This window comes from Passer domesticus, chromosome 10, assembly GCF_036417665.1.
Source record: "Passer domesticus isolate bPasDom1 chromosome 10, bPasDom1.hap1, whole genome shotgun sequence".
NCBI classification, from domain to species: domain Eukaryota; kingdom Metazoa; phylum Chordata; class Aves; order Passeriformes; family Passeridae; genus Passer; species Passer domesticus.
Window position 1 is genome coordinate 11,740,708 of NC_087483.1, and position 14,091 is coordinate 11,754,798.

At 39.7% G+C, this 14,091-nt stretch overlaps 1 protein-coding gene across 1 annotated transcript; it reads left to right on the forward strand.

The window, feature by feature from the left end:
* Positions 1 to 123: 123 nt before the first annotated feature.
* Positions 124 to 11,611, forward strand: ZC3H15 (zinc finger CCCH-type containing 15). Its single transcript, XM_064433772.1, has 10 exons — positions 124 to 286; positions 1,963 to 2,064; positions 4,674 to 4,785; positions 6,319 to 6,471; positions 7,420 to 7,511; positions 8,564 to 8,746; positions 9,401 to 9,547; positions 9,750 to 9,854; positions 10,475 to 10,601; positions 10,821 to 11,611. Exons 1-10 carry the CDS (start codon positions 209 to 211, stop codon positions 11,012 to 11,014), a joined length of 1,293 nt encoding a protein of 430 aa, XP_064289842.1. The 5' UTR covers positions 124 to 208; the 3' UTR covers positions 11,015 to 11,611.
* The last annotated feature ends 2,480 nt before the right edge of the window (positions 11,612 to 14,091 follow it).

The following is a 14,091-nucleotide window of genomic DNA, read 5'->3' on the forward strand; positions in this document are numbered from 1 at the left end:
ACGCTAGTCGCCCCGCCCCTCCCGCCGACGCCGCGCGGCGCGCGCTGCCTGCCGGGAGGCGATTGGCCGGCGGGCGGCGCGTTCCCGGCGTGCCCCGCGGCACCCGTTGCGCCTCCCCCGCGGCGGCGGCGCGGCCCGAGCGCGTCCCGGCCCTGCCCGGCCCTGCCCGGCCCGAGCCCCCGCGGGAGCCGCCCCGGCCCGCCCCGCCATGCCCCCCAAGAAGCAGCAGCAGCCGGCGGGGGGCAGCAAGAAGGCGGACCAGAAGAAGAAGGAGAAGATCATCGAGGTGAGGAGGCCCAGGCCGCCGCGGCCTCCGGCTGGGCCCTGCCGCTCCCCGCGGCTGAGGGAGGGATCACGGGCCGGAGCCTCTCTGTGCCCGGGCAGCGCTGGCTGCTTGGACCGTGCCGGGCCCGAGCGTGATGTGCCGACCCTGCTGGGCTGTGGTTTTAACTCGCCCTTTCTCGTGCTCATCCCCATGTCCGTGTGTGCCCCAGCTGCTGCAAAAAAAAAACCTGCTAGAGGGGTGTGTGAATTTATGCTGGGTACAAGCAGGGTAGTTCCAGAAATTTAAATATTTGCCTGAATTACTGGCGTGAAGGATGCTGCTCGGGTGAAATACCCGTGTAATGAGCGTGTTCCTTGAAATCTGAGGTTGTGGCTTGTTGTTCCTGTGGTTTTTGGAAAGGTCAGGTTAGAGCAGTTGGTCTTGTCCTGACATTGGAGTCCCGACATTGTCTGGTCCTGACATTGGAGTTCCTGAGGTTCTTTTTTAATGCAGCTGCCCCGGAAAAATTCTGCTTTTTATCGCAAAGAAATGCAGCTGAAAGGGGAAAAGCTGGCATTGATTGTTAACAATAGATTCTTATATAAATGAAGTGGACAGGGATTATATTTTCCATGCTGTACTTGCAGTGGAAATCAAGTGTGTAAATGATAAATTTTCTTTCCCCACTAATTATTTTGACTTCTCAGTTAGCAGCAAGTAACAGAGAAGCTGCTGTTCACAGGGAACATGCTGTAAGTGAAACCAGCATGGGTCTGGAAACTTGGACCTGTTTACTTTGTAATTAATTTGTAATATGCTTTTGGATTGTTAGATTTCCAAAACCATATTTGCACTGAGCTGTTTTCACTGGATGAACATCTGTTACTTTTTCCTTCAAGGAGGAAAATGGTGGTATCAAATCAAAGGCATGGATAAGTTTTTAAGGCAGATGTTTTGGTTACAAAAAACAATTTCTGCCTTAGCTACTCATGTGAAAATAAGCTGGTTTTTTTGGGGTTTTTTTTTGGTATAGAGACTTCTCCTTAACAGCAAAGCTGAAGATACCGAGGAAGAATTGATTTAGGCAGTAAACAGAAACTTCAGGCAGTGGATTTTGGGAAGTAGAGACACCTGTCCTGATCTGATGTAGGATAAAGACTTAACTTCAGATTAGTACAGCTGGAAAAGAAAAAAACTTGCAATACTTGAAAAGAAAAAGTAGCATGTCACATGTGGTAATAGAAAAGTGATGTTTGTTACATGGATGCCTTTCTGAATAGTTGAAGATGGAAGTAATGAGTGATTCCAGGTGGATTGGAGAGAAACCAGCAGTAGCTGTGGCTAATCAGTTGTCCTGTTTTCCTCAGCTGTTCCTTGGGTAGGCTCCAAAAACTTCTTGTCCTGCTGCCCTGAGGGGCTGAGAGTGCTGTGTCCCCTCTCACGCTGGTACCGGGCACGAGGAGCTCTGCTGATGGAAACAGCAGCTCACACGGGGGCCACGTTCTGGGGCTTCTGCTGAAATCCACCTCTGGATGATATGAGGAGTCTTAATTTTTGTCCATAATGTTTCTTGTGTTACTTGAGGAAATAATCTGTGTTTTACTGAAAGCCTGAGAGGAGTGGCAGGGGGGGTTTCTGTTGTTTTGGTGGTTTGGGTTTTTTTTAATTAATATGGCTGTGTTTATCTCTTGATTTAGGACAAAACATTTGGCCTAAAGAATAAAAAAGGTGCAAAGCAGCAGAAGTTTATCAAGGCTGTGACTCACCAGGTTAAGTTTGGGCAGCAGAATCCACGTCAGGTAAGCACTTACTGTGGAATGTTTCCCCACTGCAGAGTCAAACCATCTTTCACTCTGTGTACAGAAGGTCAGGTGCTGAAGGAGAAGACAGCTGAGCTGTTCCTTGCCTCCTGTGAGTGGCACAGCTCTGGCTAACAGTTGTGCAAATCTTGTCATGCTGTAAATGATGTTCCTGTGTGAAGGTAGTACAGAGTATGGGGGTTTGTTGGGTTTTAGTTTATTGTTTGGCTGGCTTTTGTTGTGGAAAAAGAACTGCATCCCATCCAAACTCAACTAGTCAGGGTGAGCATTTGTCTCCACAGTGTTCTGATAGTAGCATAATTCAGTTTAAGGTGTACCTGAAATGAAATTGTAGATACTGGCTGTCAGCAAAGTACAGTTGCACCTTTTTTCTCTTTAATCCCACCTTATTTGAAAAATAGTGAGCAGTTAAAATTAACAAGAGTTGTTACTAAAACTGGAGTTGAAAGAAGATAGAAGTATGAACCTATATGTTCTCATTCTTCTACTTACAGAAGTATTTATTACAATTTTAAGTGGGTACAAGTCTGCCAGTCTCCATCTATTTGGTGAACTCTTTGGTCAAAAAGCCTGAAATTTTGATCTGCTGTGTGCAACTTGGCTTTTCTGTATGAGGAAATAAAATGAGATTCAATGTTTACATTATGCTCAGCCGGAAAACATGGATTTAATGGAAATGATCCAGGTCTCTTATTCCTCCAGTGCTAGGAAAGCAAGCTGTTACATATTTACACAGCTTTCTGTGCTGTGAATCAGCCTGTAAAATAATAACATTTGCATTAGCTCAGTTCATGATGTCATGATGAATTTCGTGCATAACAAGGATGAGCTGGCATGGCAGGCCCAACTTGAAAAGTAAACTTGGTATTTGGGTCATTAAATCTAATACTTTTTTGTTGTGGAAAAGATTCTTTGATATCACTTCAAAATCATTGGTGTTGTTCAAACAGTTCTGAAACTTGTGTATAAAATCCTTGATCTGTGGCAAGTATACAAATACCAAGATGTAAAATAGCCAGCCTAAAATAATATTATTTCTCAAATGATGGTAGTTACCCACTGTTGGATGTCAGGACCAAATTTTTAAACCTGATTATACCTCTCTTATCTTATAAGACAGCTTTCAGTTAGGATTGTCCCTGAGAAAGAATTTTTAAAACAATTTTCCTCATGTCATGAGATTAAAATGGAAATGCTGTCAGAGTTTTAGCTTTGGTGGTGGGTCCTTTTGGTTTTGTTTTTTTTCTCCTCTTCTGATTTGTTGTTGTTTCTGTGGTATTTTTGTTTCTTATATTTTGGGGGGTTTTGTTGTTTTTTTGTTGGGTTGTTTTTAAGACAAGCTTCATCTTCAAGCTTTTAGAGCTCTGAAGATAAACAAAAGCATTCTTAAAGTACAGTTTTCTGTAGTTGACACAGGTGGGTCTGTGTGTTATTTAAAATAGCATTTGTGAGTGGAAAAACTAGCCAAGCTACTAATTCCTTTCTAAAACAATTTGGTGTATTTTTGCCAAGTTCACCAGAAGAACAAAGCTCCTTTTTTAATATTACACTGTATTTTAGAAAATAATACCCACATCCTTTTTTGTGGTGTTAGTCTCACTGGCTTCCCATAAGGACCAGAGTCAAATCAACACAGAATCCTTAGGGGTAGAGAAGACCTCTGAGATCATTGAGTCCAGCCATTAACCCAGCACTGCCTGAATAACTAAATCATGTTCCCAAGTGCCACATCCTCACATTTGGAACACCTAGAGGGATGGTGAGCCTGCCAGTGCTTGACCCACCCTTTCAGTGATGAAATGTTTCCTAAAATCTCATCTAAACATTGTCTGGGGTAACTTGAGACTATTTCCTCTTGTCTTGTCACTTGTTACCTTGGAAAAGAGGTGGAGCCCCACCTTGCTAAAACCTCCCTTCTTATCTTATCTAAGAATGTTTCTCCCATGTCCTCTTTCGTGTGTTTTCATCCCATTTTGGTATAGACACACACCTGCTCTGGGTTATCCAAAGAAGGATGAGGCAGAGTAAGGTTTATTTTTTTTTGTTATACATGCAGTTTTCCTTCCCTGGATGAGCTTGTTTTCCTCTCTTTGGTCCTTAGTTAAGCAATGAAATATTCATACGTTGAGATGATCCAAGCTGAAATAATGTTCTAAAAGCACTTCCAACTTCTGTGGACAGATTTCCTGGAATTCCTGCCTGTTGTATAGATCAGAAGAAAGAGCAAAGCAACATGTAGGGGACTCGAGAGGCTTTTTTCTGCAGACCTAGAAGTAGTTGCACTGCAAAAAGAGAAATTTCAATGCCTCTCATTGGCTTTCCTACCAGTGAAGGTGCAGTAGGGGTCACTGTGACGCTACAGGAACCTGCCAGCACCTCTCCTCTCTGGCAGATTTACTGTGCTAAATGCTTTGCTGTCCCTGCTGTGGGACAGGCCAGTAAAGGGCACCATCTGCACACACCAGAGCAGCAATTCTGAGCCTTGCAGGCATCACAGGTTGCTTCATTCCTGCCCTTGCAAGCTGATTTTGAATGATTGGCTATTTTAATGTGCAGTAAGTCCTGATATCCTGCTTTTATGTTTATAGGTTGCTCAATCAGAAAGTGAGAAGAAATTAAAGAAAGAAGATAAGAAAAAGGAGTTACAAGAATTAAATGAGCTCTTCAAGCCTGTGGTTGCTGCACAGAAAATTAGCAAAGGTATGACTAAGAGATTTCTCTTCATTTATGTTTTCTTATTCATATAAGTACTTAAGGTATAATAACCCTTCAAAAACACCAGTTGTTTTTGAAGTAGAATTTTAATGAAATAGATGTGACTATTTCCTCCTCCATTTAGTGTACCAAGTATTTTGTCAGTCATGACTTGACATTGTTTTGGGAAGTCTTCTGGGGTCAGTAGATCATTAGAATACCAAAAGCTACATTGATATTATCAGCACAGCTGAAGATACTTGGCTGTGTTCTGATTCATCAGTTAGATACTTCTGGATGTGTGGCATGATTTTAGTGTGTTTGTGATGGTATTTGTTTAAAACAGGGAAGTGTGAACATCCAAAGAAAGAATATAAGATCATAACTGTTGTCTTAACAGAAGACTTGTACTCAGATCAGAACTGGAAATACTTTCCAGTTACTTGTATCTGACCTCATAATTAGCAGTAGCATTTGGTTTGGGTGTCTGTTGAGGTTGGTTATTCAGCAAACAAATTTTGTGATGTTACCAAGTTTTTACTGACCAATCTTCTGCAGTTTATGTGCAATAATTTTTGACAAAAGAGGTGTGATTTACACATATTTGAAGTAAACCTGATATTTACTCATTGTGGCACTAATCAGCAACAAAGGACACTTTTCTGTTTGTGACCTACAGCTTTCTGTATAAGTTTTCTCTAAATCAGGCAGTTTTTGACTTTGAGTTATTTCAGAAAACTAATATTATCCAGATGTTTAGATGACATTTTAAACAGGTGTTGCTGTACATACTGAAATCACTTTCAGTCAAACCAAAAGTGAAGCATCCTGTGAAAAACTCAACCCTAAAATATTCCATGAAAACTTAATTAATACAAGTAAAGTATTTCTGATTTAGTCATGTCTCATAAATAAACTTAGACCTGCTTCTCTCATTGCTAATGACCTCCTGATGGTCAAATGATTCTTTAGTAGGATGATTTTTACTTGATTTGATTTTTACTTTACATCCTAACTTGTAGTTAGGATGATTGAATAGTTCATACTAGAACAACAGTTGCTTATTTTGGGGTCTCTGATCAGCTCTGTTATTAAAGGAGGAAAGTGGCCTGAGTGAGTGTGGGTTAAATTACTGTAATTTATTGTAGTGTGTTGTTGATCTGTTGGGAAAAGGCTGACATCCAGAAGATGCTTTACTGTGTACCACAGGCAAGAATAGCTTCATGTATAGGGAAGAAGTTGCACAAAATGATCTCTCTGATGTATTGTAATACACAAATGAGTAATTTGCTCAGGCACACCACATTTATTTCTTTAAATAGTTTAGTGGCAGATCTGATACTTAATATCAATTCTGTGCAGTAAAAATAAATTTGGCGAGTTTAGAACATGAATTATGTACTTACCATGAACACTTTAAATAAACTTAATTTTTAAAACTTGTTTTCTTTCTCTACTTAATGTCAATATTCTCAGAATTTCTAATATATAACATTTGCTTAAAAACAGTATTAAAACATAAGAACTTTCTTCACTCAGGTGCTGACCCAAAATCTGTAGTTTGTGCTTTCTTCAAGCAAGGCCAGTGCACTAAAGGAGACAAGTGCAAATTTTCTCATGATTTGTCCTTGGAAAGGAAGTGTGAAAAACGAAGTGTCTACATTGATGCAAGAGATGAAGACCTTGAAAAAGGTATAATAGTTGAAGAAAGTTACTGCTAATGTATTCTGATTCTGAAACTGGAATTTTAAGTTTAAGTGTCCTCTGTATTGTGGTTATGATCCTGAAGAACAGTGACTATGGCAGTGTCACATATTCTGTCATACAGGTTGCAAGTTGAGCAGTATTTGACCTTTCTTGCAGTTGCTGTTTCTCTTTTAAGCTCTGTACAAGGGAAAGTGGGAAGTGCAATGAGCAACCAGAGCTGCCTTCCAGAACTGATAGTAGTGTTTGGCCAAATGTGCACAGTTCTACAGTCAGGGGTACTTGGGATTTTTTTCTGTGACTTTCTCTCCCCAGATGACTTGTTGGCTAAGTACTCTGGATTTTACTTTTATTTAGCAGGGATTAGAGATTTTATAGAACTTGGTTTTTTTTCACATTTCCTGAGTCTCAGTCTTTATTTGAATTTTAGCCTCTGTCATCCTAAATGTATCTGATGGGATGCCACAGATTCACTACTAACATTGTCATTGGTGATTTGCTTATTTTGGTGGAAGCTTCTTTTAACTTAAACACAGATCATTTGGTATTATCTCTTTCAAGCCTCAAGTTAGATTAGCTGTGTTTCTGGATGCTACCCTCCAACCTTCTATTTAGTTCTGTTTTCTTGTTTTTTTCTTCTTTTCCCTTGTACACACTCAGTGCTGTACAGATGGAATGACACATTATTGAGTGTTTAACTGAAAAACACTTTATGCATTTCAAAATCAAAATTTCTAGGGCTTTTGAGGTAATTGTCTTTTGAGTGGCATAGGAGTTTGAAAACATTATTTTAAGATCCTGAATTTATTTTCCCTTGTATAAGCTACTTAAAATGTAAGAATTGCATATTAAAACTGTTACTGGGCAGAAAAACAGCTTGCTGGCAATGTTCAGTATTTGGATTTTTCTGTGAAACCATCTGTTGTCTTTTTCTAGATACAATGGACAACTGGGATGAGAAGAAGCTGGAAGAAGTGGTGAACAAGAAGCATGGTGAGGCGGAAAAGAAAAAACCCAAAACCCAAATAGTATGTCTTCTTTTTTTAATTCATTTTTTATATATATATTGAGCTCTGCTAGAAGGAATTAAGTGCAGTGCAGTCTGGCATTAGATGTGTTTTATCATGATGTAAAAATTCAGAATGGAATATTATAATAATAATGTTCTGAGTAGACGGCTGGCCTGATTGTATTTCTTGTAATGTCTTTAAAAATTAAAAAACCAAAACCACAAAGAATACCACAACCCTACAGCTCTTTTCAGTCCATAAAAGGTTTTCTCATGTACATTACAAATGGATAGTAGGTGAAGTGCTTTATAGAAATGCTCAAGGTTTCACCAGTATATCTGATACATCCTAATTGCTTAGAAAATCCCAAGTATTGTGATTAGTGAAATCTGTTATTGCAGTGACTGTGATATGTATTGACTTGTCTATGTACTGAGTGACATACAAGCATTACAAGCTTTTAAATTTTCACATAATTTAGGAATTGAGAGTAATTTGTAATTCCTGGTCTCTAAGTTCAACAGTATTTTTTAACTCTGCACTAAATGGCATAATGGGTTAATCCCTCTTTCATTCTTTGGGACTATTTCACCTCATTTTCAATACCAAGCAATTAAATAGTCTATTGGTACAGCCTAAATCTGCCATTGCTGTGGCTAAATATATACTGTGAATTGCTTGTTAAAGGTCCTGGGATGGCATCTTCACCTCAGGATCCAGAGCTGGAAGGTTTAACAACATGTGAGGCAGATGCAATTTGTGTTGTTTAAAGCTGCTCTAACGTTGGTGAGCAAAAAGAGATGTGCTGTTGGTTTTACAGAAGTGCAGAGTTGCCAGTCTTCTGTCATCTTGTCTTTTTTATTTGGGTTGTATTGAGGGAGAAAAAGCTGTTGACTACATGAGTTTTAGATACTCAGTTGCACTACTTTGTCTGCTGTTTTAAGTAGCAATGCATTTCACGTGTTCCTTCTGTTCTGAGCACAGCTACTTGGACTGAGTTTCTGAGATGGTGTATAAAATGCTGGGGATGGAAAGAGGACACAGTGCTAACAACCACTGTTTTTATACAGGTCTGCAAGTACTTCCTTGATGCTATTGAGAACAACAAATATGGATGGTTTTGGGTCTGTCCCGGTGGAGGAGACAACTGTATGTATCGCCATGCCCTCCCTCCAGGCTTTGTGTTGAAAAAAGACAAAAAGAAGGAAGAAAAGCAAGATGAAATTTCATTAGAAGATCTAATAGAAAAAGAGGTAAAGTTGTTAGGTATCTTTTGGTGGTAGTTGTTTTCATTACTCTGAAGAGACACATAAAAAATTTGTTTGTTTATAATAAAAATCTTATTAGATGTTTGCGAGGGCAAAGGATGCATAGCATTGATTCATGGTTTTGTTCAGACACTACTGTTTAGTGAATAGAATTAACTATAGCTGCATACTTAGTGCAGCTGTTGCTTACCCTTTTTTAGGAGGCTTCTATTTCTTAACTGCTGTTTCTCATTTATCCATTACAACTGCTCCTGTGGCTTTTCTCATCCGCAGCTCAGTGTCTCCATAGCTCTCTAATGAGGCACTAACACCAAGAGCACAAGGCCTTCTGAAGGTGTTGCTGCTCTGCTTCTTTCTGTCACCATTGCTTGGCAGTGTCACTTGAGCAGAGCTGAGCTCTTGTCTTTACTTTTTCTCCTGCACTTTACCTATTGATTTCCATTCCAACTCATCTCACTAACTGGAAAATTCTGTGTTGAGACAAATGTTAAGTTGCTGTGTGTTTAACAGTCTAAGAGTCTCATGAGGGACTTGGAAAGAAATGTTTTTAGTTAATATCTAGAAAAAAGTAATTAATATCCAATTTGTTATAGCCTTTGGAAAGAGTTTCTAGCATTAATCAGTCTCTTTTCTGGACAGCGTGCTGCCTTAGGACCAAACGTTACCAAAATTACTCTAGAGTGTTTTATTGCATGGAAGAGAAGAAAAAGACAAGAAAAAATTGATAAGGCTGAGCAAGATATGGAGAGGAGGAAAGCAGATTTTAAAGCTGGCAAAGCATTGGTGGTAAGTTTTACAGTCCAATTCTTCATGTAAGTAGAGCAAGTAGATAAAGTTTTGTGAAGAGGTAGCTGACCTGCAATTGTTTTGCTTATTATTATTGTGTGACATTTTTGTTTCCTTTTTTGTGGTTTGTTTGTTTGTGGGTTTTTGTGAGCAGTATAAATTCCATGAAGTGATAACTGAAGGTGTCTTTTGCTGTGAGTAGATTAGTGGACGTGAAGTATTTGAGTTCCGGCCAGAGCTGGTTGATGCGGATGATGAAGAAGCAGATGACACCCGTTATGTTCAAGGAGCAGGAGATGATGATGAGGTAAGGGAACAGGATGAAATCCAGGAACGTTTTAATTGCATTCATGTTTGAAAAATGTCAGTTTGAAAGCCCTTACAATGAAATTAATTGGCTTGGTTTTCAATACTGCCACAGAGTATATTTTATTGGAAGGTTCCTGTTGAAGGTGACAGATGTTGTAGACTATTGTATTTGTCCCTTGTGGCAGGAAGGAATGATGAGTCTGACTCCATGTTCTCAGAAGGCTAATTTATTATTTTACGATGCTATATTATATTAAACAATACTAAACTATACTAAAGAATACAGAAAGGATACTTACAGAAGGCTAAAAAGGTAATAATGAAACTTGTGACTCTCTCCAGAGTCCGACACAGCTTGGCACTGGTTGGCCAATGAGTCAAAACAATTCACAGCAAAAACCAATGAAACCATCTCCAAACACATTCCAAAGCAGCAAAACACAGGAGAAGCAAATCAGATAATTGTTTTCCTTTTTCTCCGGCTTCTCAGCTTCCCAGGAGAAGAATCCTGGGCGAAGGGATTTTTCAGAAAGTATGAGTGTGACAGTAGACATCTTGCAGAAGTGAGGATTTTTGTGGAAAAGTAATTCATGCAGAGTATCTTGGTCTATTTTCCAGACAGAAGACCCTGTGTGCATAAATGATGTAGATTTGAACTTGTATGTCCCCAAGGCAGTGGAGGAGACTGGTATTACAGTGGCTAGTCCAGAGAGATTCAGCACATACACTTCAGTAGAAAAAGATGGTAAGTTGTTATTTTTTCCAACCTGTTTTCATAGTTGATTATCCAGCCTTGCATATTAACCAGGTACGTGGAATTTGGCCAATGTAAATCTGTGTGAATTTCAAATAAAGTAGCTTCATAATTTCAAAATTTGAAAGCATGTATAGTAGGATTGTGAATTCAGTTGGTGATTAAGAAACTTGTGACACTGAAATGCCTAAGAATTATGTTTGTTTTCAGATAATAAATTAAGTGAAGCTTCTGGTGGTGATATAAACAACAGCGAGCAAAATGATTTAGATGAAGATAATGATGGAGATGGGGAATTGGAAAATGGAGTCATTGATGCAGTTCCAGTTGATGAAAATCTCTTTACTGGAGAGGACTTGGATGAACTAGAAGAAGAACTAAACACTCTTGATTTAGAAGAATGAACTAAAAAGCTCCAGTGAGGAATTAAACCTATGTGAAAACTGACTACATTTTTTTTCTTCTTTTTGAATAGAATTCTTAAACAAGATGTTTATGGTTATGCAGCTGAATATGATGGGCACGTGATATACCAGGAATGTTCTCCTTCAGTCTCATCTACTCCAGTCTTGGCTATGCTCACAGTAAAACGTTCAGAGTAGTTCAGAATTACCCGACAGCTGAATTTGCAGACAGTGAGATTAAAACTTCCAGCTAAGAGTAGGAAGTGTAACTGCTTTGCCAGTATGCAAGTGGGAAATTTGACATCAGGTACAGTACAAAAATCCAAGTATACATTCTTCACAAAAACTGCATTTTTATTAGTGATTGTGTTGATTTAGAAACTGCCTGAAGTGGTTTTTAGGCAGGGTACTCTAATGGAGCTGATGCAGATTATGCTTCTTTAAGTGGTGATTAGCTTTATTTGATCAGCTGGATACTGAAGATTGTGAACTGATATTTCATACAATACCAGTACAGTGCCCTCTGTTTAAAATGTTTTAAACTTTCCCACCACCTTTTGCCAATAAATCTGTAAATAAAAATCATCAACTTTAAAATACCTGTGTTGATTTTTCTCTGTTAAGTTAGGCTATCATATCAAACTGTAAAGAGCTGGGTTTTCTGATAGAGTGGTAGATGTTTTTCTCTGCAGTATTGATACAGAAGTGATGGTGTTGGCTTCGGTTACATTTGGGCTACCTGCCATTACAATTTTTTTGTCTGTTCTTGATGCAGTGTAAAACTCAGCAGCCAGCTTTTCTCCCTTGCTGTTCTTATTCCCTGCCCAGCCATTAACTGATGTAATACCTGCTATACATCACTGACTGCTGTTCCAGGCTCATTCTCTCCCCGCTGTCTTTTGTAGATTAGTGAAGACCTCAGGCTCTGCAGAGCAGGGATGTTACAGTCCAAAACATGCCTGTCATCCCTTTGGTGTCCTCTAGATTACAGGAAGTTGTACAGGGGTAAGTTGCCTCAGGTGCTGTGCCCTGCAGAGTGCACTTCATTCAAGTCACTGTGTCCTTTTCCAGTGGATTGAGTGTCTGCCACAAAGACTTCTCAGCAGTGGTGCTTTTCTGGGGGCTGCTCCTCCTTGCCATACTCCCCGTGGTGTCTGCCACACTCCTGCTGTACTGATGATGCCCTTTGTATTGATTTTTCTCAAGCTCTTAAATCACTACTTCCAGACCAGTAGGAGTTATGGCATTGTTAGTGAGTTTTCCCAAACTTTTGGGTGGTAATATTAGCTTTACTGGTTATTTCTGGCACTGCTGAATTGACTCCTGAATGCTATTTCTAAAATAGCAGACTTAGACTTGTTGGCCTTTTTTGGGATCTTTGTGGAATTCGTTTTTTCCTGTAGGAGCAAGAAGCAGTGCTTGGGAGAAAGAGGCCTACTGAAATTGACTTCTAAATGTAAGTGTTTAAGGAAAAGCTGCACTATCAGATATAAATGTTTATTTATGCAGATTTTTCTCCTGTGGCCATAAATAAACAAGAGTTGATGGATTATTGTATTATACTGGCCAGCAATAGAATACCTGGCTATCAGGACACTTAAGAATGCAATTCATTTGAATGTATGTTGCATAATTTTTCAAAGTTGTATATTTTAAATGGGAATAAAAGTAATTTAATCATTATCAAGGAAGAAAATGGCTATGTTTTGTGTCTTAGGGGTTGGTTTATTGTATCTAATACTCATTTGGTAATACTTATCTGTTTCACTGATGTAAATAGCTTAAATCTTTGCCAACATTTTGTTCATTGTACTTGAGTTTTACAGTGGAGGAATGTCAGGGTGAGTCATTAATTTCAGCTAATAAAACCCTGATGGATAGGCAGAGAGTGTCTGTGTGCCCTTTTGGGTCTAAAAGGATGATTGTGGTGCACAACTCCTTTGTACAGGTGTCATTTAAACATTCAGACAGTCACCTTGCAGAACACTGAAACCCACTGAACATCTGTAAGCCAGCTGAAGAAAACCTGATTTTCCTAGGCAGCAGCTGTTGACAGATGACTTCACGTGGGCAGGAAACAATAGCTGGCTGTCCCTGTTTGGTTTTCACTATTTTTTCCTCTCCACTTACACTGGCACAGCTCCTGGCTGGGCTTCCTCTGCCCAGATTTCCCACCATGGAAGCAGTGACTGCTCTTCGGGAGCCCTTTGGCAAGGGAACATTCAGACTTCTGAGGGTGGGTGACCCTATGCTGCTGCACGTTCCTTCTGCTTTCATAGGGGCTGCTAAATGTTCTTCATCATTTAAAGAACCTTGGCTTTGTAGCTAATGGGGTTTCAGTCTATAAATCTCAGTTGGAAATGAATGCCAAGGCGTTGCTTTGGGTAGGTGAGTTATTGATGTTCAGGAAATGAGCAGTGTGATAGAAGGGAGTTCACTTGGATGTGGCGTCACTAAGTTGTTCTTACTGATGCACATTTCCTCTGATAAATTACTGATAATTCCTCTGAAATTACTCTGATAAAAGTCAGTGAGTCACTTCTGGAAGAATGAGATACAATCTCAATGCAAAAATAATTAATCTTCATTTCAGTGGCTACCCAGTCTGCATGGATCAAAAATACAGTATTTCACTGTTAAAAGTGCAGGACACTTGCTGTGTGGAGATCAGGCTGTAAAGCATCACAAGCCAGCTCAGAAACACCTTTGCAATAAACTTGCTTTCTATCCCTTGCAGCCTGGGCCAGTGTTTGTATTGGCCTGTGGTGCTCCTAACTTAGGTGAGAAATGCAGCTGTGGCCTGAGCAGCTCCCTTGAGGGAACACACTGCCTTGAAAGCATCTTTGGTACTGGACATCTGTGTGGACAAAAGCAGTTAAAGGTGCTGCAGTAAACCCATGCCTTTGCTTCCTGGTATTGGCTGCTGTGGGAGTAGAGTGATGGTTGGTTCTCAGTTTTGGTGTGTTTAAAATCCCATTTCAGTCACACACACAAACTGTGTGAACTGCTGAAACTGGCTAGCTTTAAATTCTTTGAAGTTCTGGGAGTTTTTTAAAGCCTGTGTGATTAAATTTTAT